This window comes from Mobula hypostoma, chromosome 8 (genome assembly GCF_963921235.1).
Source record: "Mobula hypostoma chromosome 8, sMobHyp1.1, whole genome shotgun sequence".
In the NCBI taxonomy this organism is placed as follows: Eukaryota; Metazoa; Chordata; class Chondrichthyes; order Myliobatiformes; family Myliobatidae; genus Mobula; species Mobula hypostoma.
Window position 1 is genome coordinate 125,926,447 of NC_086104.1, and position 23,630 is coordinate 125,950,076.

A 23,630-nucleotide genomic window follows, 5' to 3' on the forward strand; every position below is an offset into this window, starting at 1 on the left:
CCAGGATCAGGGAGGCTAAAGACAGGTACAGGAGGAAGCTTGAGTGGAAACTCCAGCAGAACATCATGAAAGAGGTCTGGAGGGGGATGAGGACCATCACTGGGTTTCGGCAAACCAGCAACAGAGGAGCTGAAGGCAGTGTGGACAGGGTCAACGAACTTAACCTGTTCTTTAACAGATTTGACATTGTGACCCCTGCCCATCCCCCGCATGAGCCATCTGTTGTCGGCCCCCAACCAACTTATATTCCTCTCTCCCCTCCTACCCCTCCTCACAGTCCCCCACCCTGCTCTAATGACTATACCCCTTCCCCACATGAAAACACCACGGTGGGCTTCATGGCTGAACAGGTGAGAAGACAGCTGAAACGTCTCAACCCAAGCAAGGCTGCAGGACCGGATGGTGTCAGTACCAGGGTGCTCAAAGCCTGTGCCCCTCAGCTACGTGGAGTACTTCGCCATGTATTCAACATGAGCCTGAGGCTCCGGAGGGTTCCTGTACTGTGGAAGACGTCCTGTCTCGTCCCTGTGCCGAAGACTCCGCGCCCCAGCGGCCTCAATGACTACAGACCGGTGGCATTGACCTCCGACATCATGAAGACCCTGGAGAGACTTGTTCTGGAGCTGCTCCAGCCTATGGTCAGGCCACATTTAGATCCCCTCCAGTTCACCTACCAGCCCCGACTAGGAGTTGAGGATGCCATCATCTACCTGCTGAACCGTGTCTACGCCCACCTGGACAAGCCAGCGAGCACTGTGAGGGTCATGTTTTTTGACTTCTCCAGTGCGTTCAACACCATCTGCCCTGCTCTGCTGGGGGAGAAGCTGACAGCGATGCAGGTGGATGCTTCCCTGGTGTCATGGATTCTTGATTACCTGACTGGCAGACCACAGTACGTGTGCTTGCAACACTGTGTGTCCGACAGAGTGATCAGCAGCACTGGGGCTCCACAGGGGACTGTCTTGTCTTCCTTTCTCTTCACCATTTACACCTCGGACTTCAACTACTGCACACAGTCTTGTCATCTTCAGAAGTTTTCGGATGACTCTGCCATAGTTGGATGCATCAGCAAGGGAGATGAGGTTGAGTACAGGGCTACGGTAGGAAACATTGTCACATGGCGTGAGCAGAATTATCTGCAGCTTAATGTGAAAAAGACTAAGGAGCTGGTGGTAGTCCTGTTTCCATCCAGTGGGTCAGTGTGGACATGGTGGAGGATTACAAATACCTGGGGATACGAATTAACAATAAACTGGACTGGTCTAAGAACACTGAGGCTGTCTACAAGAAGGGTCAGAGCCGTCTCTATTTCCTGAGGAGACTGAGGTCCTTTAACATCTGCCGGACGATGCTGAGGATTCGTAAGGCCAGTGATGTTGTAGGGATGGAACTGGACTCTCTCACGGTGGTGTCTGAAAAGAGGATGCTGTCCAAGTTGCACGCCATCTTGGACAATGTCTCCCATCCACTACATAATGTACTGGGTGGGCACAGGAGTACATTCAGCCAGAGACTCATTCCTCTGAGATGCAGCACAGAGCGTCATAGGAAGTCATTCCTGCCTGTGGCCATCAAACTTTACAACTCCTCCCTTGGAGGGTCAGACACCCTGAGTCAATAGGCTGGTCCTGGACTTATTTCATAATTTACTGGCATAATTTACATATTACTATTTAACTATTTATGGTTCTATTACTATTTATTATTTATGGTGCAACTGTAACAAAAACCAATTTCCCCCGGGATCAATAAAGTATGACTATGACTATGATCTCATTAAAACCTACTGAATGTTGAAAGGACTAGATAGAGTGGATGTGGAGTGTACCCAGGATAGAGGGCACAGCCTCAAAATGAAGGGGCGACCTTTTAGAACAGAGGTAAGGAGGAATTTTTTTAGCCAAAGAGTGGTGAATCTGTGGAATGCTCTGCTGCAGACTGTGGTGGAGGCCAAGTCCGTGGGTATATTCAAAGCGGAAGTTGATAAGATTCCTGATTGATCGAGGCATCATGGGATATGGTAGGAGGGCAGGTGTATGGGGTTGAATGGGATCCGGGATCAGCCATGATGAAATGGCAGAGCAGACTCAATGGGCTGAATGGCCTAATTCTGCTCCTATGTCTTATGGTCTTATGAACAATGTGGTCAGCACAGACTGGTTGGGCTGAAAGGCCTGTATCCACAATGTATTGCTCTTTGACTCTAAATTTTTGCCCTCTCACCATAAACTTACGCTCTCTAATTCTCTGTAACTGCTTTTTCCTTATACTGCCTCGATGTACTGTTGCGTTGAACTGATCTGTGTGGTTGGCAGGCAAAACAAAGGTTTTTTCACTGTACCCCAGTACATGTGACTATAACAAACCAATTTGATTCCTCAGCACTAGGTAAAAGACTGGGACCATTCACCTTATCCATACTCCTCGTGATTTTATATGCCTCTACAAGGTCATCCCTCAGTCTCTTATGAGCCAAGGAATAAAGACTTAGCTGTATCTAACTCTCCTGATAACTCAGGTCCTCAAGTCCTGGCAACATCTTCATAATTCTTTTCTACTCTCTCTCCCATTTAACTATGTCTTTCCTATAACAGGGTGACTCCAACTGCAACTGCATCATGACGTCTCGACTCCTGTACTCGGTGCCCTGACTGATGAAGGCCAGCGTGACCAATGCCTTCTTCGCCACCCTATCTATCAATTGTCTCATTTCCTTTTCCCTGTCTCCTTCCTATCTCAGAATTCCCTGCATCCTTTCCATCTCCCTCCTGTACAAAGCCTACTTGGTCTCCAAACATTCTTGGTTCCAATATTCTCTGTGTCCTCTTCAGTCCCCTTACACACAAAACCCGTTTGATTTCAGAGCCTTCCCGGTTCTGATGAGGGGGCTTTGATTGGAAACTCTGACTTTGTTTCTCTCTCTGCAGAGGCTGCCTGACCTGGCAACACACACAAAATGCTGGAGGAACTCAGCAGGGCAGGTAGCATCTATGGTGGGAAATAAACAGTTGACATTTTGATCTGAGAACATTCATCAACGTGCACTGCTATTTCCCTCTATAGACGTCGCTTAACATAATGAATTCCTCCAACATTCTGTGTGATCTCCAGCACCTGCACAATCTCTTGTGTCTATGGTTTACCTGACCTGCTGAGTGTTTCCCTGAAGTTACTCTCTGTAGAGCCATTATATGGGGTGTCCTGGAGTCCTCCCCTATTGCCTGATCTGTGGACAACATTGGGCAGAGGCAAGGGGTATCTAGGTACCTGGAAAAATGTCATGGTGGAGCCTCCCTGGATGGTCCCATATTCGATGTTGGTCTGGTCAGCGAGGTCGTCAGCAGACTCAATCGGGACCTCCATCCTCTGCACGGTCAGGAACGCAGCCAGGTTGGCAGTGTATGAGGAGATGATGATCAGGGTGAAGGCCCACCTGATGCAGACACAGAGACCTTCAGTGAGAGAACGACTTAGGGCATGGACTAGGGCACCGTATGAGGCAACATTACCACAAAACACCATGTCCCGGGATTAAACAGACATCTCTGTAATCTAAATGGACCACATTTCCCTGATCTAAAAGAATTCCCGTGCATCAAATACCCCTGACTGCAGAGTTCCAGTGAACTAGATCTCTCTGATTAAAGGGATCCAGTGAATCAGGTCTTGATTCAAGGGTTCCATTGGAATTGATTGAGTCAAGGGCTTCAGTGGTGTAGATTTCCCTGATTCAAGGGATCATGGGTCAGATCATGTGGATTTAATGGTATCCAGCAAACTGGTTTTCCTCATTCAAGGGATACCAGTGAACTGAATCTCCCTGGTACAAAGGATCAAGGTGGATCGGATCTCGGTGTTTCACTGGACAAGATCATCACAATTAAAACAGCTCAGGGTGCTAAATCCTCTTGATTAGTGTTCCAGTGGACTGGATCACTGTGATCTTAACCCCACAAGTGGATCAGATTACTCTGTTCAAAACAATTGTGTGGATCTGTCAAGGCTCTGCAGGTCAAAGCCAACTGTGTTGATGGAACCACAAAAGGGGTCATTAGTTCAGCTTACAGGGATCAAGTCGATATCCCAGTTTTAGAACCTTATTGGAGCCAGATACCACAGTGGCAGAATCCCACTGGATCCAGTTACCCAGTGCTGGGATCCCACTGGAGCCAGTTACTCAGTGTTAGAAACCCACTGGAGTCAGTTACCCTGGTACTAAAATCACAATGGAGGCTATTATCCAGCCACAAGGCTACAGCAGGGGTACTGAAACCAACCCGGTGGGTGGAGACTCACCAGACTCCGCTAACGCAGCGGGTAGAGAGGGCGCGGGGCATGATCTCTGAACCCTGCTGCATAAAGCCTCCCACTGGAAACCAGAGGCTGTTGCCCAAAGTGTACTGGTTCTCCAGGAAGTCCATCCGCTCCCGTAGGCACGGGTGAGGGTTGTACCACTCGTAGGGGCTCATCCTACACAAGGAGAGAGGGAGAAGGCAAGGTCAGAGTCAGCATAACACTGGCACCTGCGGGTCATTCAGCCCCTTGGGTCTGTGTTCCCCAGCCCCAACCATTACCTCCGAAGATCTTAGCAGGTGGACACTGGATCCAGGATCGGGAGAGACGAGCTCCATATCTGTCTGCCCTGGGGGACACTGGGGAAGGGGAAAAGGAAACCCACCCAGCCCCAGGGATGAAGCACCCCACCATGGGAAGCAGAGTAGGAGGGGGTATTGAGAGCCTGACCCCTCCCTGCCCACCAATCCGGCCAGGACCCTCCCTGCTGAACTATCGTGTGTATGTGTGTGGGTGTGGGGAGGCAAGAGTCAGCTGGAGACAGACAGGACTGTTGTGGTTGGGGGTGGGGAGCCCAGATATGGCCTCTGCAGTGTGGCCTGAGGGAGGTGGGAGGGGTCGAGGAGTCAATTCGGTTCTTTGATGACCAGCCCATGGGTCAGGTATGTGTTTGCATTAGGAAAGAGTGAGGCGGGTCCAGCCCTGGGTCACAACGCTCTGGGAAAGTCCCAGGTGTGGTTGCTAGACGGGGTGAGAAAAGATGGGAAGGGTCCTGCCCAAGTCTTTGTGCTGGACGATAGGGAGGGTGCATCCCTGGTGTGTGCTGCAACAAGGGGTGAGAGTGCAGGGAGTGTCCAGCCCTAGTCTTTGTGCGGGCCAGTGGGAGAGAGGACAGGGAGGATTCAGGCCTGGTTTGTGTGTGGGCCAGTGGCAGAGTGCACGAAGGGTTCAGCCTGGTTTGTGTGCAGGGCAGGGGAAGAGAGGGCAAGGGTTCTCCGGTCTGTGTGCACGGCAGGAGGGAGAGAGAATGGGAAGGGTCCAGCCCAGAACTGCGGAGCTTCAGGGAGGGGCCAAAGTCTGCATGCTTGAAGGGTGGCGGGATTTGTGGAGGGAGGAGGAGGGTGAGACTCACCTGGCAGCCAAGAAGAGCACGCAGCTGACAGCGAGGTAGGCCAGCAGCATGAAGAGCCAGACAGCTGGGGAGAAGGGGTCCAAGAACGAGAAGTAGCCCGGTTTCCGACCCTGTGGGCGGAGGTTATCAGAAAGGAGGGGGATAGGGAAAGGACAAACGGGAGGGGAACAGGAAGGGAATAGAGAGAAGGGGGAGAGTGAGTAAAGGACGAGAGGAAGGGGAGAGGAGAGGGGGAGCAAAGAGAGGAAGGTGGAAGAGGAGGGGGAGGGTGGGGGCATGTGATTGGAACAGGGAGAGATAGGAGAGAAGTGGGGCACAGGGACAAGTTGGGAGAGAGGAGGGAGGTGGAGGGGGAGGATGGAGTGTGGAGTGGAGAGGGTACAGAGAGATTGGGAATAGGTGGGATGCAAAGAGACAGAGGGGAAAGAGTGTTAACAGATAGAGAGGGAGGGGGAGAAAAAAGGATGGAAGGGGAAAGAGTGCAGGAGGGAGAGGAAGCAAGAGAGGGGCAAGAAGGGGGGAGAGATTATTGATACACTGGACGGTTGGTCAGATGAATCTGTTGGTTCAAGTGTGGGGAAATGTTGCTCACCATCACCCCTCCATCATCTCCACAGCCCACACACCACATTGCAGCTCCTACAGGGGGCCACTGTAAAGGTGGTGTCCAGATCCAGTGAGGTCAGTTGGGGGGTGTTTATAAATGCCTGGTGAGATTGCCTGACTGTGTATAAAGTACTTAGGACCTGTGCTTTCATTCCTGGCCATTGTCATCCTGGGGAGCATGTTTAACTGATAATGGGAATAGCAGATAACAAGTCAAATGGTGCTATAAATTGTACTGGTGTGGCTGAGATTACATCAGATTATTGATCATACACCTTCAAGAGTGTTTGAAAACAGGGGAATGTACGGCTAGTGAATAAACAGTCCCAGTCAGCCTTGGCCCAAAACATTGACCCTCCAGAGATGGTGCCTGATGTGCTAATTTCCTCTAGCACTTTGCGTGTTGGCGATATTTATTTTTTGAGATACACTGCAGAACAAGCCCTTCCGGCCCAGCAACCCCTGATTTAACCATGGTGTCATCATGAGACAATTTACAGTGACCAATTAACCTAAGGTTCGTCTTTGGACTGTGAGAAAAATCCAGAGCACCCGGAGGGTTCCCACGCGGTCACAGGGAGAACATACAAACTTCTTACAGACAGCAGCGGGAATTGAACTGGGTCACTGGTACTGTAAAGCGTTGTGCTGACCACTACTCTACTATGCCACCGGAGTGTGTGTGTGTGTACATATTCAGTTGGAAATGGTGTGTGCATAAATGGAGGTGGAGATATTGTCCGGACTGTGTAGAGTGGTGGCATAGCAGCGTAATGGTTAGTACAACACTCTACAGCACCAGCATCCTGGGTTCAATGCCTGTAAGGAGTTGGTCCTTTCTCCCCGTGACCGCATGGGTTTCCTTCGGGTGCTCTGGTTTCCTCCCCCAGTCTAAAGGCGTACCAGTTGGTCAGTTAGGAACATAGGTTAATTGGTCACTGTAAATCGTCCCATGATTAGACTCAGATTAAATCAGGATTGCTGGGCAGTCTGGCTCGAAGGGTTGGAAGGGCCTATTCAGTACTGTACCGCAATAAAAATAAATAAATAAATGGAGATGGCGATATTGTAGGGAGTGTGTGTAAATGGAGATGGAGATATTGTAGGGAGTGTGTGTCAATGGAGATGGAGATATTGTAGGGAGTTGGTGTCAATGGAGATGGAGATATTGTAGGGAGTGTGTGTCAATGGAGATGGAGATATTCTCGGGAGTCTGTGTAAATGGACGTGGAGACATTGTAGGGAGTGTGTGTAAATGGAGTTGTGGATATTGTAGGGAGTGTGTGTAAATGGAGATGGAGCTATTGTAGTGAGTATGTGTCAATGGAGATGGTATTGTAGGGAGTGTGTGTAAATGGAGATGTTGTAGGGAGTGTGTGTAAATGCAGATATTGTAGGAAGTGTGTGTCAATGGAGATGGAGATATTGTAGGGAGTGTGTGTCAATGGAGATGGAGATATTGTAGTGAGTGTGTGCAAATAGTGATACTGTATGGAGTGTGTGTAAATGGAGATATTGTAGTGAGTGTTTGTCAATGGAGATGGAGATATTGTAGGGAGTGTGTGTTAATGGAGATGGAGATATTGTAGGGAGTGTGTGTCAATGGAGATGGAGATATTGTAGGGAGTGTGTGTCAATGGAGATATTGTAGGGAGTGTGTTTAAATGGAGATGGAGATATTGTAGGGAGTGTAAATAGAGATGGAGATATTGTAGGGAGTGTGTGTAAATGGAGATGGAGATATTTTGTAGGGAGTGTGTGTAAATAGAGATGGAGATATTGTAGGGAGTGTGCGTAAATGGATATGGAGATATTGTAGTGAGTGTGTGTCAATGGAGATATTGTAGGGAGTGTGTGTAAATAGAGATGGAGATATTGTAGGGAGTGTGTATAAATAGAGATGAAAAATGTAAGGAATGTGTGTAAATGGGGTTGTGGATATTATGGGGAGTTCGTGTAAATGGAGATGGAGATATTGTAGGGAGTGTGTGTCAATGGAGATGGAGATATTGTAGGGAGTTGGTGTCAATGGAGATGGAGATATTCTAGGGTGTGTGTGTAAATGGACATGGAGACATTGTAGGGAGTGTGTGTAAATGGAGTTGTGGATATTGTAGGGAGTGTGTGTAAATGGAGATGGAGATATTGTAGTGAGTGTGTGTCAATGGAGATGATATTGTAGGGAGTGTGTGTAAATGGAGATGTTGTAGGGAGTGTGTGTAAATGGAGATGGAGATATTGTAGGGAGTGTGTGTCAGTGGAGATGGAGATATTGTAGTGAGTGTGTGCAAATAGAGATACTGTATGGAGTGTGTGTAAATGGAGATATTGTAGTGAGTGTTTGTCAATGGAGATGGAGATATTGTAGGGAGTGTGTGTCAATGGAGATGGAGATATTGTAGGGAGTGTAAATAGAGATGGAGATATTGTAGGGAGTGTGTGTAAATGGAGATGGAGATATTTTGTAGGGAGTGTGTGTAAATGGATATGGAGATATTGTAGGGAGTGTGTGTCAATGGAGATATTGTAGGGAGTGTGTGTAAATAGAGATGTTGTTGGGAGTGTGTGTAAATGGAGATGGAGATATTGTAGTGAGTGTGTGTCAATGGAGATATTGTAGGGAGTGTGTTTAAATGGAGATGGAGATATTGTAGGGAGTGTAAATAGAGATGGAGATATTGTAGGGAGTGTGTGTCAATGGAGATGGAGATATTGTAGTGAGTGTGTTTAAATGGAGATGGAGATATTGTAGGGAGTGTAAATAGAGATGGAGATATTGTAGGGAGTGTGTGTAAATAGAGATGGAGATATTGTAGGGAGTGTGTGTAAATAGATGAAAAATGTAAGGAATGTGTGTAAATGGAGTTGTGGATATTGTGGGGAGTGTGTGTAAATGGAGCTAGTAATGCTGTAGAGAGTGTGTATAAATAGAGATGAAAAATGTAAGGAATGTGTGTAAATGGAGTTGTGGATATTGTGGGGAGTGTGCTAGTAATGCTGTAGGGAGTGTGCATAAGTTATAAGCACATGAATTTCTGCAGATGCTGGAAATCCAGAGCAACACACAAAATAATGGGGGAACTCAGCAGGTCAGGCAGCATCTATGGAGGGGAATGAACAGTTGACATTTCGGGCCGAGGCAGCTTCAGCTGCTGAGTTCTTTCAGCATTTTACATGAGTAAACGATGTTGGAGATTAGGTAGGGTGTATGTGTAAACGGTTTTTGAGATACTGCAGGGAAATAGTGACATAGTAGACTAGAGAATGTGTGTGCATGATACTGCAGTCTCTTGGGAACTGACTGCATACTACAGGGAGTGTATATAATCACAATCAATGACTGCAGGGAGCATGTGTAAATGGCACCACATGCTGTAGGAAGTGTGTGTAAATGACTTTGCAGTCTCCAGGGAGCATGTGTAAATGGTACTGCATTCGCTAGGGAATGCGTGTAAATGATACTGCAGACTGCAAGTAGCACCTGTAAATGGCACCTCAGACTGAAGGGAGCATGTGGAAGTGAAGTTACTGACTGTAGGGAGTGTGTATAAATTACACTGCTGGCTGTAAAGAGTGTGTATAAATTACATTGCTGGCTGTAGGGAGTGTGTATAAATTACACTGCTGGCTATAGGGAGCAGAAGGCAGGAAGCATGTGTGAGCAACACTGTCGACTGCAGAGAGTTTGTGTAAATGGTGATGAGTAGGACAGAATTGCCGTGACTCCAACACTGGTCCAACCATTCTCACCATATGCATTCTGTACAGGATGCTGATCCCCAGCGTCATGAAGGGCTTAGAGAAGTCGATCACCTTCTCCCTCTCGGCTGTGATGGTGAAGGCAGCGACGGCAAGATCAGCTTTCTACAGAGAGATAAACAGACATCAGATGGGCAGCTTGCAGGCAAACATGATCAGGGCTAAGGGGTCCAGTGGCGGACCAAAGGGTCAAAAGGGGAAGAGAAACCGCGGCGTACACTGCAGACAGAGAGAGGGAGTGTTTCAGGCAGTGGATGGGGAGCCAATTGAGCCTCTCAGTCCTGTATGGTGTTCAGCTTCTCAGGAGTTGTTGGTGTCACAGTCAACCAGGACTGCCCCACCATACTCCTGAGATGTGCTCCATAAATGGGGGAGAAGTCCTGGGGTGTCAGGTGAGTCACTCTTTGCAGGATCACCAGACTCTAACATGCTGCTGTGGCCGCAGGATTTATGTGGCTGGTGCGGTCGAGTCGTTGGTCTATGATGACCACCCCGCCTCGGATGTTGATGGTGAGGGATTCAGCAATGGGAATTTGATTTAAAGTCAAATGTTAAAGATGATTGTTGTCCTCCCTTTGTCATATGAATGTTCCTTGCCATTTCTTGGTCCATGCCCAAGTGTTGTCTGGGTCTTCCTCTGTGCAGACATGGACTGCTTTGTTCATGGAAGATTTTTGAGTGGCTGATAGGAGACAATTAATGTAGGACAAGTGGAACTACGAAGGTGGCATAACTAAGGACCCTCATCATCTGGGACATGCCCTCTTCTCATTACTACCATCAGAGGAGAGGTGCAGAAGCTTGAAGACCCATACTCAATGGTTTAGAAACAAGTTCGCTCCCTCCGCATCAGATTTCAGAACGGCCCACGAAACCACAAACACTCTCTCACTATTTCTCTTTTGCACTATTTATTTATACATTATAACTTACAGCGATTTTTATGTCTCGCACTGTACTGCTGCCACAAAACAACATTCACGTCAGTGATAATATACCTGATTCTGATAATGCTCAGTTGGTTGAGTAGATAGGACAACTGCAGATAGAACTTACCCCTGAAAGAAAAGCACGAGGTTTAACAGGAGTGGGACAAACACCACAAAGGGGGCATTGAGGAAGAGAGGGACATCAGTGCAAATCCGAAGGCTCCTGAGGAATTCAGCACAAGTACAGCACGGGGACAGGCCCTTTGCCCAACTCCCCCATGCTGATCAGCCTACCTGAGCCATTTTCCCATGTGTGGCCCCAATCCCTCAAAACCACTCATATCCCTGTACCTGGCTAAATCTCTCTTAAGTGTACCTGCTTTCACCACTTCCTCAGGCAACTTGTTCTCTGCGCATAAGCTGGTGAAGAATGAACGTGGGATGTTGGCCAAGGGCATAGAGATTGAGCACATGGAGCTCACAATACAACTTCAAAAAACATCGGTTATGGCCACAACCTCAATATGGAGTGCATATCCAATCACCACGCCACAGCGAGTAGGTGGTGGCGCCGGACGGCGTGCTGAAGGGGTTTGCTAGGCTGCTGTCGGGGTCGGATAGTTTTGGTTATGAGGAGAAATTGGAGAGGCTGAGTCTGTTCTACTTGAAGTGGAGGGGACTGAAAGGAAACCTGAAACTGTGAGGAGCATGGACAGAGCAGATGGTAGGAAGTATTTTCCAAGAGCAGAGGTGGGCAAAACAGCAAAGGTTTAGAGAGAAGAAAAAGAAAGAAAGATTAGCTTGTCACATGTATCGAAGTATTGAAGCATTCAGTGGAATGCATCATTTGCATCAATGACCAACACAGTCTGAGGGTGTGCTGGGGGCAGCCTGCAAGTATCACCATACTTTCAGCGCCAACGTAATATGCCCACGGCTAACGCGTGTGTATTTGGAAGATGGGAGGAAACCCATGGGGTCACAGGAATAATATACAAACTCTTTACAGACAGCGGCAGGAATTGAGTCCAGCTCTCTGATACTGTAAAGTGTTATGCTAACATCTTCCTCCCAGATGGGGGTGGCTGGAAACTGGAATACACTGTCTGAGGGTGGTGGTGGAGCAAGTCTCCTATCAGCCAGTCCCATGGCACTGAAAAAGAATCTAGACAAGCATTTGAATCACTGAGGCAGTGAATTTGAGGTGGTGAGGATGAAGACTGTGTGTGTGTGGGGGGATGAATGAGGCTGGGGAGTATGTGGGAGGAGCGATGAAGGTTCCGTTGGTGAGGGTGGGGGTTGAGAGGATGAGATGTGAGGTGTGGGAGGGGTAAGGATGTAGGGTGAGTGGATGAAGATGGGGAGTGAGAGGGAGGAGGTGAGAATGAAGAGTGAGGGTGGGAAGTGAACGTAGGGGTGAGAGTGGAGTGCAGAGAGGGTGGAGAGTGAGGATATGGAGTGAGGGTGGGGAGAATGACCCCTGTGCCTGTGCTCACCCGCTGGATCAGCTCTCCCACCATGCCTGTCCAGGAGCCGTTGGGTTCTGGTGCCCCATACAGACCGTCTTCCACCAACTTGATGCGGAAATTGAACTTGAGGATGTCTCCCAGCTCCTTCAGCATGTCCACGCAGAACCCCTCGTAACGCTCTTCCTCCTGCAGCTCCTGGAAATTCTGCTTCCTCATCACATATGGGTTCTCCTGGGGAGAGACCGGAGTCAGAATGCGCAGGGCTGGGACAGAAACTAACATAGGGCACGCGCCTTGGGTTGTGCACAGCACGCAAACATTGGGTACGCACACATTGCACACACCTTACGACCACATACAATGCAAACACTTTGGGTATGCGCACAGCACACACCTCAGGACCATGTAGAGTGCAGACATCTCGGGTACGCGTACAGCACACGCACCTCAGCCCTGCACACGGCGTGCTCACCGTGTTCACACACACAGGGCATGCATCTCAGGTCCACACACAGCACACACACCTCACGTGTGTTGCCTACACACTTCAGGCCCACATAGAGAGCACAAGCCTCAGATCTGGATAAACAGGCAGGACAGAGAAAGGAGAGTCAGTGGATAATGTTTACTTTGATCTTCAGTGCAGCGCATGAGTCTGCTAAACGAGATAAGAGTCCATGGTATTACAAGAAAGATACTATCCTGGATAGAAGCTTGGCTGACTGGCAGGAAGCAAAGAGAGGGAATAAAGGGAGCCTTTTCTGGTTGACTGCCAGTGACTAGTGGTGTACCACATGGGTCAGTTTTGGGCCCACTTCTTTTCCTATTATATGTCAATGATCTGTGATGGAATTGGTGGTTTTGTGGCCAGTTTGCAGTTGATAGAGTAGGTGGAGGAGCAGGTCATGTTGAGGAAGCAGGGAGCCTGCAAAAGGACACACAGATTAGGAGAACAGGCAACAAAGTGGCAGATGAAATATAGTGTAAGGAAGTGTATGGTCATGCACCTTGGTAGAACGAATAAAGGTGTAGGCTACTATCTAAACAGGGAGAAAATTCAAAACTCGGAAATGCAAAGGGACTAGGGAGTCCTTGAGCAGGATTCCCTAACGATTAACTTACAGGTTGGATCAGTGGTAAGCAAGGCAAATGCGATGTTGTTATTCCTTTCAAGAGGACCAGAAATATAAAAACAGGGATGTCATGCTGAGACTTTATAAGGCAATGATCAGGCCAAACTTCAAGTACTGTGAGTAGTGTGGGCCCCTTATCTAAGAAAGGATGTGTTGCATTGGAGGGGATCCAGAAGAGGTTTACAAGAATGATCCCAGGTATGAAAGGGTTAAGGAGTGTAGGAGGCTCTGGGCCTGTAGTCGCTGGAGTTTAGAAGAATGAGGGAGGATCTCATTGAAACCTACTGAAAATTGAAAGGCCGAGATAGAGCGGATGTGGGGCGGATGTTTCCTGCAGTGAACGAATCTAGGACTTGCGAGCACAGCCTCAGAATAGAAGAACATCCCTTTAGAACAGAGATGAGGAGGAATTTCTTTAGACTGAGGGTGGTGAATCTGCAGAATTCATTGGGTATACTTAAAGCAGTGGTTGATAGGTTCTTGATAAATCAGGATGTCAATGGTTACGGGGAGAAGGCAGGAGAATGGGATTGAGAGGAAAATAAACCAGCCACAATGGAATGGTGGAGCAGACTCAATCAACTGAATAGCCTAATTCTGCTCCCATGTCTATGGTCTGCATTAAGCTTGCATATCTCAGGTCCACATATAATGCACATAGCTCACGTCCATGCACAGCATTGGCACCTCAGGTCCGGATCCACATAGAACGCATATTATCTCAGGTCTGTGCAAAGTACACACACTGTGCTATGTTCACTTACGCAACACATATCCCTCAGGTCTGCATACAGCTCTCATACCTTGGGTCTGCACACAGTGCACACACCTTGAGTCTGCACACAGCACACATCTCAGGTTAGCGCACAGCACACACACCGTGTTCACTTATATAGTGCATGGCTCTTTGGTCTGTAAACAACACAACACACGATATCTACTCAGACTCAGAGTCCCATACCCTGTGTTGGAAGAGAGTGTGAGAGAGAGAGAGAGAGAGCAGGACCAGTCACTGGGACTATTGGGAAAGGGGGTGAGAATGGGTGAGAGCTTTAGGGAAGGGTTGAGGGGTTATGTGGACAGTATTAGAGCGTGTGTGAGAGAAGTGAATGAGGAAGGGCGAAAGGGTATGGTAGAGGGGGCAGGAGGAGGAGGGAAAGGAGGGTCAGTGATGATCAGGCGATGGGTGAGGGAGGGCCAAGTGGAGTAGGAGGGGAAGTTTGTTGATGATACTAAGAAAGGTGGAGGCACAGATAGTGTTGAGGAAGCAATGAGGCTTCAGAAGAAATGAAAGTGTTGACTATTTCCTAAACAGGGATAAAATTCAAAAATCTGAGGTGCAAAAGGGTCTTGGGAGTCCACATGAAGGATAACCTAAAGGTTAACTTGTCAGCTGAGTCGGTGGTGAGGAAGGCAAATGCGATATTAGCATTCATTTCAAGAGGACTGGAATATAAAAGCAACGATGATCAGGCTTTATAAAGCACTGCTGAGGCCTCACTTGGAGTACAGTATTGTAAACAGTTTTAGGCCCCTTATCTAGCAAAGGATGTGCTGACATTGGAGAGGGTTCTGAGGGAGTTCACAAGAATGATTCCGGGAACAATTGTATGAGGAGCGTTTGATGTTCTGGTCCTTTACTTGCTGGAATATTGAAGAATGAGGGGGAAATCTCATTGAAACCTATTGAAGGTCTAGATAGAGTGGATATGGAAAGGATGTTTCCTTACCAGGGGAGTCTAGGGCCAGAGGGCACAGCCTCAGGATAGAAGGATGTTCATTTAGAGGTGAGGAGAAATTTTTTCAGCCAGAAACTGGTTAATCTGTGGAATTCATTGCCACAGTCAGCCATGAGGGCCAGGTCATTGGCTATATTTAACACAGAGGTTGATAGGATCTTGCTTAATCAGGGTTACAGGGAGTCAGCAGGAGAATGGGGTTTTAAGGAAAGTAAGTCCTTAAATGGTGAAATGGTGGAGCAGCTTTGACATGCCGAATAGCCTAATTCTGCTCCTATCTCTTATGGTTTTATGGGATGGGGCTGCAATTAGGTTAGTAGTGGGTAAGGAAGGAATGGGGATTGGGAGGGGTTGGGCTGTGATGGGGTAGTATTGGGTGAAGGAGGGGGATTGGGGTGGTATTGGGTAAGGGAGCAGGATGGGGGAGGGGATAGGGTGATATTGGGTGTGGGTGGTATTGGTTTCAGGAGGGCATGGGGGAAATATTGGGTAAGGGAAAGAATGGGGTATGATGGGGATTGTATTGGGTGGGGGGCAGGGTTGGGGAGTGGGAGGGGTTGGAGATGTGAAGGGTGCTGTAGGGGTGCCCCCACTCCTTACCAGGATGGTGGTGACGATCAGTGTTTTGTTCATGAGGGTCTCAGACATGTTGATGTCTAGGAAGGTGGCATCCATGGTAAGTCCCCGGCTCGAGTGCCAACTGCCAATCTGCAGGAAGAGGACACGCTGTCAGCGAATGCTCCCAAAATTCCCCCTCGGCAGCCCCACCCACCTTCATCTTCATGTGCACTGGGGGGGGGACCTTAGGGAGGTGAAAGAATTAAGATCTTCATGGGAGGGGGAGGTCAGAACTTTACAGGAGAGTTGTGGAGAGTTGGGATCTCTGGGGGAAGGGGAAGAGCTGGTTCCTTCAGGGGAGGTGGAGTCAGGAATGTCAGGAGAGGGATGGGAACCAGAGCCTTCAAGGGATGGGGGAGTGTCGGAATTTCAGAGGAGGGACGAGGGAGTTGCCACCTTCAGGAGAGGAGTGGAAAGTTGGTACCTTCAGGAGAGGATGGAAGAGTGGGTATCTTCAGGGGAGAGAGAGATTTGGTACCTGGGGAAGGGTAGTTGGCAATTTCAATTGCCCTCACTCAGCCAGGCCCAGGATTCTGGACCCAACTCTTTGATCTGGATCTCCTTTCGATCCAGGTGCTTGTTGGCGCTATTTATTTTGTTCCATCTCTCAATGCCCCCGGAAAGATTGGAATGGGCCGCCTCCTTCATCTGCTGCAGGTCATGAGGGGTGAGCTGGGATTTGGTCCCAGTGTCATTAAGGGAACAGTGGCATGCTTGCGAGTCAGGGTGGTGCATTACAGCAGGGGAGCATGCAGTTGCTGGGGTCCCCCTGTGCCTGCTGCCCTTGTCCTGCGTGGAGGAAGAGGTCACAGAGTTGGGAGGAGCTGTGAGTGGGAATGTTTAGAAGGGCTGGGGGAAATGCCAACTGAGCACTGTCTGTGACAGCTCCAAGCTTCTCAAGAGTTGCTGGAGCCACAGTCTCCTGGGCAAATGGGGAGTGTTTCACCACACTGTGACATGTAGATGAGGGAAGGGCCTTGGGGTGTTAGGAGGGGCGTCATTCTCCAGAGGATCCCCAGCCTCTGACCTGCTCCTGGTGTCACAGTGCTCATGTGGCTGCTCTGGCTGAGGTGTCTCCCCTGCCTCCCCTCCCTGAAATGCTGATGGTGGGACACTGGGTGATGGAATGCCACTGATTGGCGAGGAAAGACAGGCAGACCCTCTTGTTCAAGTCAACTGGAAGGCAAATGCGACTTAGGCATAAATTTCGAGAGCACTAGAATACAAAAGCAAGGATGTAATGTTGAGGATTCATAGGGCATAGGTCAGACCACGATAGGGTATTGTGAGAAGATTTGGGCCTCATATCTAAGAAAGATTTTGCTATCATTGAAGAGGGTGCAGAGCAGCCTTGAGGATTGACAGGGTTAATGTATGAGGAGCATTTGATGTCTCTGGTCCTGTACTTGCTGGAGTTCAGAAGAATGAGGGCATCTCATTGAAACCTACCAAATATTGAAAGGCCTAAACAGATATATCCAATAATGGGAGATTCTTAGGCTACAGGCTCAGAATAAAAGGACATCCTTTTAGAACAGAGATGAGGAGGAATTTCTCCAGCCAGAGGGTAGTAAATCTGTGGAATTCATTGCCACAGACGGTCGTGGAGGCCATGTCATTGGGTATATATAAAGTGAAGGTTGATAGGTTCTCGATTAAGAGCGTCAAAGGTTACAGGGAGGCACAAAAATGGATCTGAGGGGAAAAAATAAACCGGCCAAGATTCAACGGCAGAGAAGACTCTGTGGGTCAAATGACCTAATTCTGCTCCTACTGTATGTCTCCTGGCGAATAAGAACGTCACTTGCTTGTCTACACACCCAGTGTCTAACGGCAGGGTGTTCACATTAAACCCTACAAAACAATGCACCCTCTCCTTGGTGGCAGGGAAGCTCCCATACTGTACGGACCGTGATTCCCCCACCACGCACACACACCTGTTTGTGACCATTCTTTCCCTGTTCGAGGATCCTCAATGTGTAGTTCATCCGCTGGCCCTTACTGTTAAACTCCACCCGACCAGTTAGACCGTCGTACTCCACCTGAGCACAGCAGAGCCAGGCACAGGGTGGGGACCCGAGAGGGAGGGAGCATGGGGGGAGGAGGAGGGAGGGGTAGGGAGGGAGGGAGGGGGGGGAAGAGAGAGAGAGAGAGAGAGAGAGAGAGATGCAGGAGAGAGAGATAGAGACAAAAGATGGGAGAGAAGGAAAGAGTGAGATATCCGGATGTGGGGAGAACAGAGTTGTGGGGGGGGAGGAGGAGAAGCATGGGGGAATGAGATGGAAGAAAAAAGGGAAGGAGTGAGAGAGTGGGAAAATGGGGCAGAGAGAGAATAGAGGAGGGACAGGATCACGGGGGAGTGAGAGAGAAGGGAGAGGGGAAGATGGGGAAGAGAGAAAATATGAGGGCGGGAAGAGGAGAGTAGGATGGGGAGAGAAGGGAAAAAAAGCGAGAAATGGAGAGGGAGAAGTGGTTCGATGAAAGCATGGGAAGAGTGGGAGGGAGGGATGAATAGTCAAAGGGACAAGCAGAAAGAGTGGGAGAGACGGGGGGAGGAGGAAGTGAAGAAGAGAGGGAGTGAGAGAGAATGATAAGGAGGAGGTATGGAAGAAGGGTTTGGAGAAGGAGGGAGAAATAAAAAGAGTACAGTGAATACAAAATGAAAATCGAGGTGACTGTACAATGAAGTGTTCCTAAAGGAGGTAATAGCAGGAGCGCAGTTTGTGCTTCGATTAGTGACAGACCTGAACCTTCTCCCAAATCCTTCTCTGACTGTGCCACCACCCAGTGCAACCATCGGACACCAGAATAATTACAGACAGTCTTCCTAAGGGGAACAGCTCGTCAGGGAGATACCTTCCGGGACACCCCCAACAGGGAATATCTCACCAGTGAATAACTCACTGGAGAAATACCATCGGATACCAGAATGATCAGAGGCATTCCTTCTACTGGGGAATTACTCATCAAGGAGCTACACTTTGGGTCATGTTCCTCAGGAATATCTCCCCTGGGAACTCTCCAGGGATATCTCTAGAGAATACCTCTCTGGGGAATACCTCACCAAGGAATATTTTTCCATGATGCTTCTCACCTGGGAATATCTCAGTTGGGCCAAGTTCACATAGACACAGTTCTGCAATAAATAACTCTCTGGGGAATAACTCATTGGGAAATCACTCACTAAGGAATATCTCTCTGGGGAATAATGTATTGGAAAATAACTCTCCAGAACACTGGTCACCTGGGAGTGGTTGGATTTGATCTCAATGAATGTGTCCAGGCCAATAGCAACCGTGGGAGAGTTTTGGGAAGAGTGATCATAACTTGTTTATAGGTAGCTATGAGTGGTCTGTAAATTAAGCCTGGTAGGCCAGTTTCAATATCAGTAAACAAGATCTGGCAGAAATTGACTGGGAGCGGTTACTTGCAGGTGGGTCTATGTCAGATGTGTGGAAGGCATTCAAGGCAGGCATTTCCAGTGAAGGAGAGCAAGTCAAATTAAAAAGCTGCAGAAAACTGCAAACTTAGCCAGCTCCATCATGGGCACTAGTCCCCTCAGCGTTGAGGGCATCCGTCAAAAGGAAATGTCTCAAAAAGGCATTCTGATTCAAATCAAAGGAACTCTGGATGTCAGGACACACCGGGGGTTGATAAAGAAAGTAGAGTTCCAGCCACAGTCTTTACCTCCAGGGTAGGGGAGTAAACTGTATCGGATCCTGAAAGTGGCAACTTCGAACGCAGCTGATAGATCACATGGTGCTCACACATGGGAGACCCTCTCTTTCTGCACGGGCTTTCAAGTGTTCACATTCATGTACCTGCACTGCAAGTTGCCCAGTGTGTACCATTACTAACATGACTCAGTAAAGATCATACTGCTCCAGTGTCATTCTTGTTCTGTGCGTGCATTACAATTGGCCACAAAGATCAAAACAAGATTAGCCTCTCTATTGCAAGCATCTAACCCATCTTGGGCTGCAGCTATGGCAAAACTGAACCCTGGAACCTGGAACCTGGCTGCAATGGAAAAAAATCTTCCTGGGCAACATCGAACTCCTATCAATATTAATACCAGCAGCAAAGCTGGAGGAAGCAGTGAAACTCAAGATGCTCCATATGCACTTGGGAAAACTCGGGTAGAAATACATAGAAACGTAGAAAACCTACAGCACAATACAGGCCCTTTGGCCCACAATGCTGTGCCGAACAGGTACCTACTTAGAAATTACCTAGGGTTACCCATAGCCCTCTATTTTTCTAAGCTTCATGTACCTATCCAGGAGACTCTTAAAAGACCTAATCATATCCGCCTCCACCACCGTCTCCGGCAGCCCATTCCACGCACTCAACACTCTGCGTAAAAAACTTACCCGGCATCTCTTTCTGTGCATACTTCAAAGCACCTTAAAACTGTGCCCTCTCATGTTAGCCATTTCAGCCCTGGGAAAAAGCCTCTGACTATTCACACAATCAATGCCTCTCATCACCTTATACACCTCTATCAGGTCACCTCTCATCCTCTGTTGCTCCAAGGAGAAAAGGCCAAGTTCACGCAACCTATTTTCATAAGGCATGTTCCCCAATCCAGGCAACATCCTTGTACATCTCCTCTGCACCCTTTCTATAGTTTCTACATCCTTTCTGTAGTGAGGTGACCAGAAATGAGCACAGTACTCCAATTGGGGTCTGACCAGGGTCCTATAAAGCTGTAACATTACCTCTCGACTCTTGAACTCAATCCCACAGTTGATGAATGCCAATACACCGTATGCCTTCTTAACCATAGAGTCAACCTGCGTAGCAGCTTTGAATGTCCTATGGACTCGGACTCCAAGATCCCTCTGATCTTCCCCACTGCCAAGAGTCTTACCATTAATACTATATTCTGCATCATATTTGACCTACCATAGTGAACCACCTCACACTTATCTGGGTTGAACTCATCTGCCACTTCTCAGCCCAGTTTTGCATCCTATCGATGTCCCACTGTAACCTCTGATAGCCCTCCACACTATTCACAATACCTCCAAACTTTGTGTCATCAGCAAATTTACTAACTCATCCCTCCACTTCCTCATCCTGGTCATTTACAAAAATCACGAAGAGAAAGGGGTTAGATCCCTGAGGCACCCCACTGGTGACCAACCTCCATGCAGAATATGACCCGTCTACAACCACTCTTTGCCTTCTGTAAGCAAGCCAGTTCTGGATCCACAAGGCAAGGTCCCCTTGGAGGATCATACTTTGAGGCTCTGCACCTACAGAACGAATCTAAACTGACAGACGCATTTGAAGCTTTGAACAATGTTTGGGGGATGCAGGACAATGTCTTTACGCCACGTATTAGGTTCTCACAGCTGTGGCAAACCCCCAATGAAAATGCAGATGATTTCATCACAAGACTGACTCTAAGAGTGCAAGAATGAAAGTACAAAGATATTCCCCACCGAGCAAATTCGAATAAGAGATGCTTATCCAAGTATTGATTGTTAGATTCATGACAGCCTCCTGTCAAAAAGCACAATTTGGCCTGGGACAAAGCATACTCCACAGCTCGCCACCAGGAGGCAGTCAAGAGAGGCCTTATGCAGATTCAGCAACCCCATCACCACTGATTCAGGAAGTAACGGAGCAAGAGCCCCCTCCTGAAAACATCAATGTTTGCCAGCGGATACTGACGCACAGCCAACAGTCAACATCACATAAGTCTCCAGAGAGATGCTATTGCTGTCGTGAAAGTCATACTCAATGTTCCAACGCAAACATCAAAAGAGAGTCTGCTGGTTCTGTCAGAGGTAGGGTACCTTGAGGAGGTGTGTATACTTTCCCAAGCAATACGCCTTGGGAAAACACCAGATTTGACCATCAACTCCATGTAGGGAGGCAGCCAGGGTGAAAACTGGACACCATTTTCCAAACCGATTACAGTACACGGATCACCAAAACCAGCCACTTAACATGATTACACTCACAGTGGGCAACCAGCCCGTGAGATCTGAGCTGGATATGGGGTCAGCCGTTACTTCAGTAAGCGAATGACCCTAATGCCAGATTCCAAATTACGGCTCCTGAATTTCTGCAGCTACACTGGAAATAGCATGCACATGCGTGGAGTCTTTACAGTGGAAGTGCTTCACAAGAGGGACATGTTTCACTTACCCGTGCATGTGGTCAGAGGAGGCCAACTGCCTAACTTGCAGGGCAGAAATTGGATTAAAAAGATGCCAAGGCTACTGTCCTGCTTCAGCTGTATTTGGGGGAACCCCACATTGAGTTCTCTATTAGAAAAGCACCAGCCGGCTTTCTAAGCTGACCCTTGGGGTCGATACTCTGGTTTGATGGCTAAGTTCAAGTTTAAGAAAAATCGCCAGCCGAAGTTTTACAAGGCCCACCTAGTGCCGTATATGGTGGGCTCAAAGGCAGAAGAACTTGATCGATTTGAGAGAGCTGATGTGATAGAGCTAATGCAGTACTCAAGAGTGCGTGCTGACCATTTGATTTTGTTGTTCAGTTGTTGAGTCTGACTCTTTGTGACCCCATGCACACCAAGCCTTCTTATTGGAAACTGCCTCTCTAAAATCCCCCAAGGTCATGCACATTATCTGAGTAATATTATCTATCCATCGTAGCCTTTATCGTCTTCTCCTTCTTTTACCTTCTGTTTTACCTTAACATAAGAGTCTTCTCCAAGGAATCCTGTCTTCTCATGATGTGGCCAAAATATTTGAGCTTCTGTCTCATAATCAAGCCTCCTAATGATCATACCCATCCTCAAATCTGATGCGTCAGTTCGCTTCTGCATTGATTACAAATTAACTGGAAACTTAGCGAAAGAACTGAATATATAGCCACACCACAGATTGAGGACTTGCATATAAAGCTGTCTAGAGGCAAACAGTTCTCAACACTAGAGCCTACCATCAGGTCACTCAGGACAAAGACTCTCGGGAGGTTACAGCAATCAACACACACAGAGGCTTGTTTTTGGGGTGCCATTTGGGGTAAGTTTGTCCCCAAGTATATTCCATTGCCTTATTGATAACTTAAAGATATGCCCCAAGTCTGTGCCTACCTTGATGATAGTTTAGTAACTGAGATATCAGAGGCCCTCACCTTATGACAATGGACAGAGAACTTTCCCGGTTAGAGGAAGCCAGCTTTACTTCAGGAATTGAATTGACTTGATTTTTTACATCCTTCACATACTTTAAACCTCCACCCTCCCGAAGTTTACTCCCAAAGCCTTCCCCGTGACTGGGTACAGCTGCAAAGCAACAGAGGTTTGAGATCAAAGTTTTCCTTCTCCGAGATGAGCTGCCAACCATGGCTAACAAGCTCCATCTGGTACATTATGATCCAGGAAAACCTAGTGATGAAATGTGATGCTTCACCAAATGGGGTTGGGGCTTCCACATCAAATGCCTTGTGGAACAGGAATGCCTTTTGCTTTTCCTTCAAGGACAATGTTTCAGGTGGAGACAAGTTATTCACAGCTAGGCTGAGAAGCCGGTATCAAGCATCTCCAATTGTACCTATTGGGCATCCATTTGAATTCCATACAGATCATAAGCCTCTACTAGGCATAATGGGGTAAACACGAGGTGTCCAACAGATGTCATCGTACAGACTGCAATGATAGGCATTGACCTTATCCTCTTACTCTTATACAGTGAGGTACACCCCTGGAAAAGAAAAGGTGGTGGTGGACACCTTAACAGATTTCCAATAGTAGGGGACACTACATCTGGCATACCACCATTCAAAGTTGTCCACTTGTTAGAAAGGCTCGAGAACTCTTGGTTTTTTGTTATTCCAAATAAAGGACGAAATAGTAGAATCAATTTGATCGAAAAATTTTTTAGTTAGAAAGATAGGTATATTTTGAAAAATATATAAAAATCTAGGTAAAATCATCATTTTCACGGCATGAATACGACCTATTAAGGAAA

At 47.9% G+C, this 23,630-nt stretch overlaps 1 protein-coding gene across 16 annotated transcripts in view; it reads right to left on the reverse strand.

Annotated features, from left to right (window-relative positions):
• LOC134350907 (glutamate receptor ionotropic, kainate 5-like) overlaps positions 1-23,630 on the reverse strand; it is a 170,889-nt gene that overhangs the window by 15,340 nt on the left and 131,919 nt on the right. For all 16 annotated transcript variants that reach the window (XM_063056743.1, XM_063056738.1, XM_063056734.1 and 13 more), the window contains 7 exons: positions 17,616-17,720; positions 15,661-15,768; positions 12,216-12,419; positions 9,782-9,895; positions 5,426-5,535; positions 4,297-4,470; positions 3,268-3,433 (listed from right to left, as the gene is read on the reverse strand). In XM_063056743.1, coding sequence (XP_062912813.1) covers positions 3,268-3,433; positions 4,297-4,470; positions 5,426-5,535; positions 9,782-9,895; positions 12,216-12,419; positions 15,661-15,768; positions 17,616-17,720 — 981 coding nt within the window. The remainder of the gene's footprint in view (positions 1-3,267; positions 3,434-4,296; positions 4,471-5,425; positions 5,536-9,781; positions 9,896-12,215; positions 12,420-15,660; positions 15,769-17,615; positions 17,721-23,630) is intronic.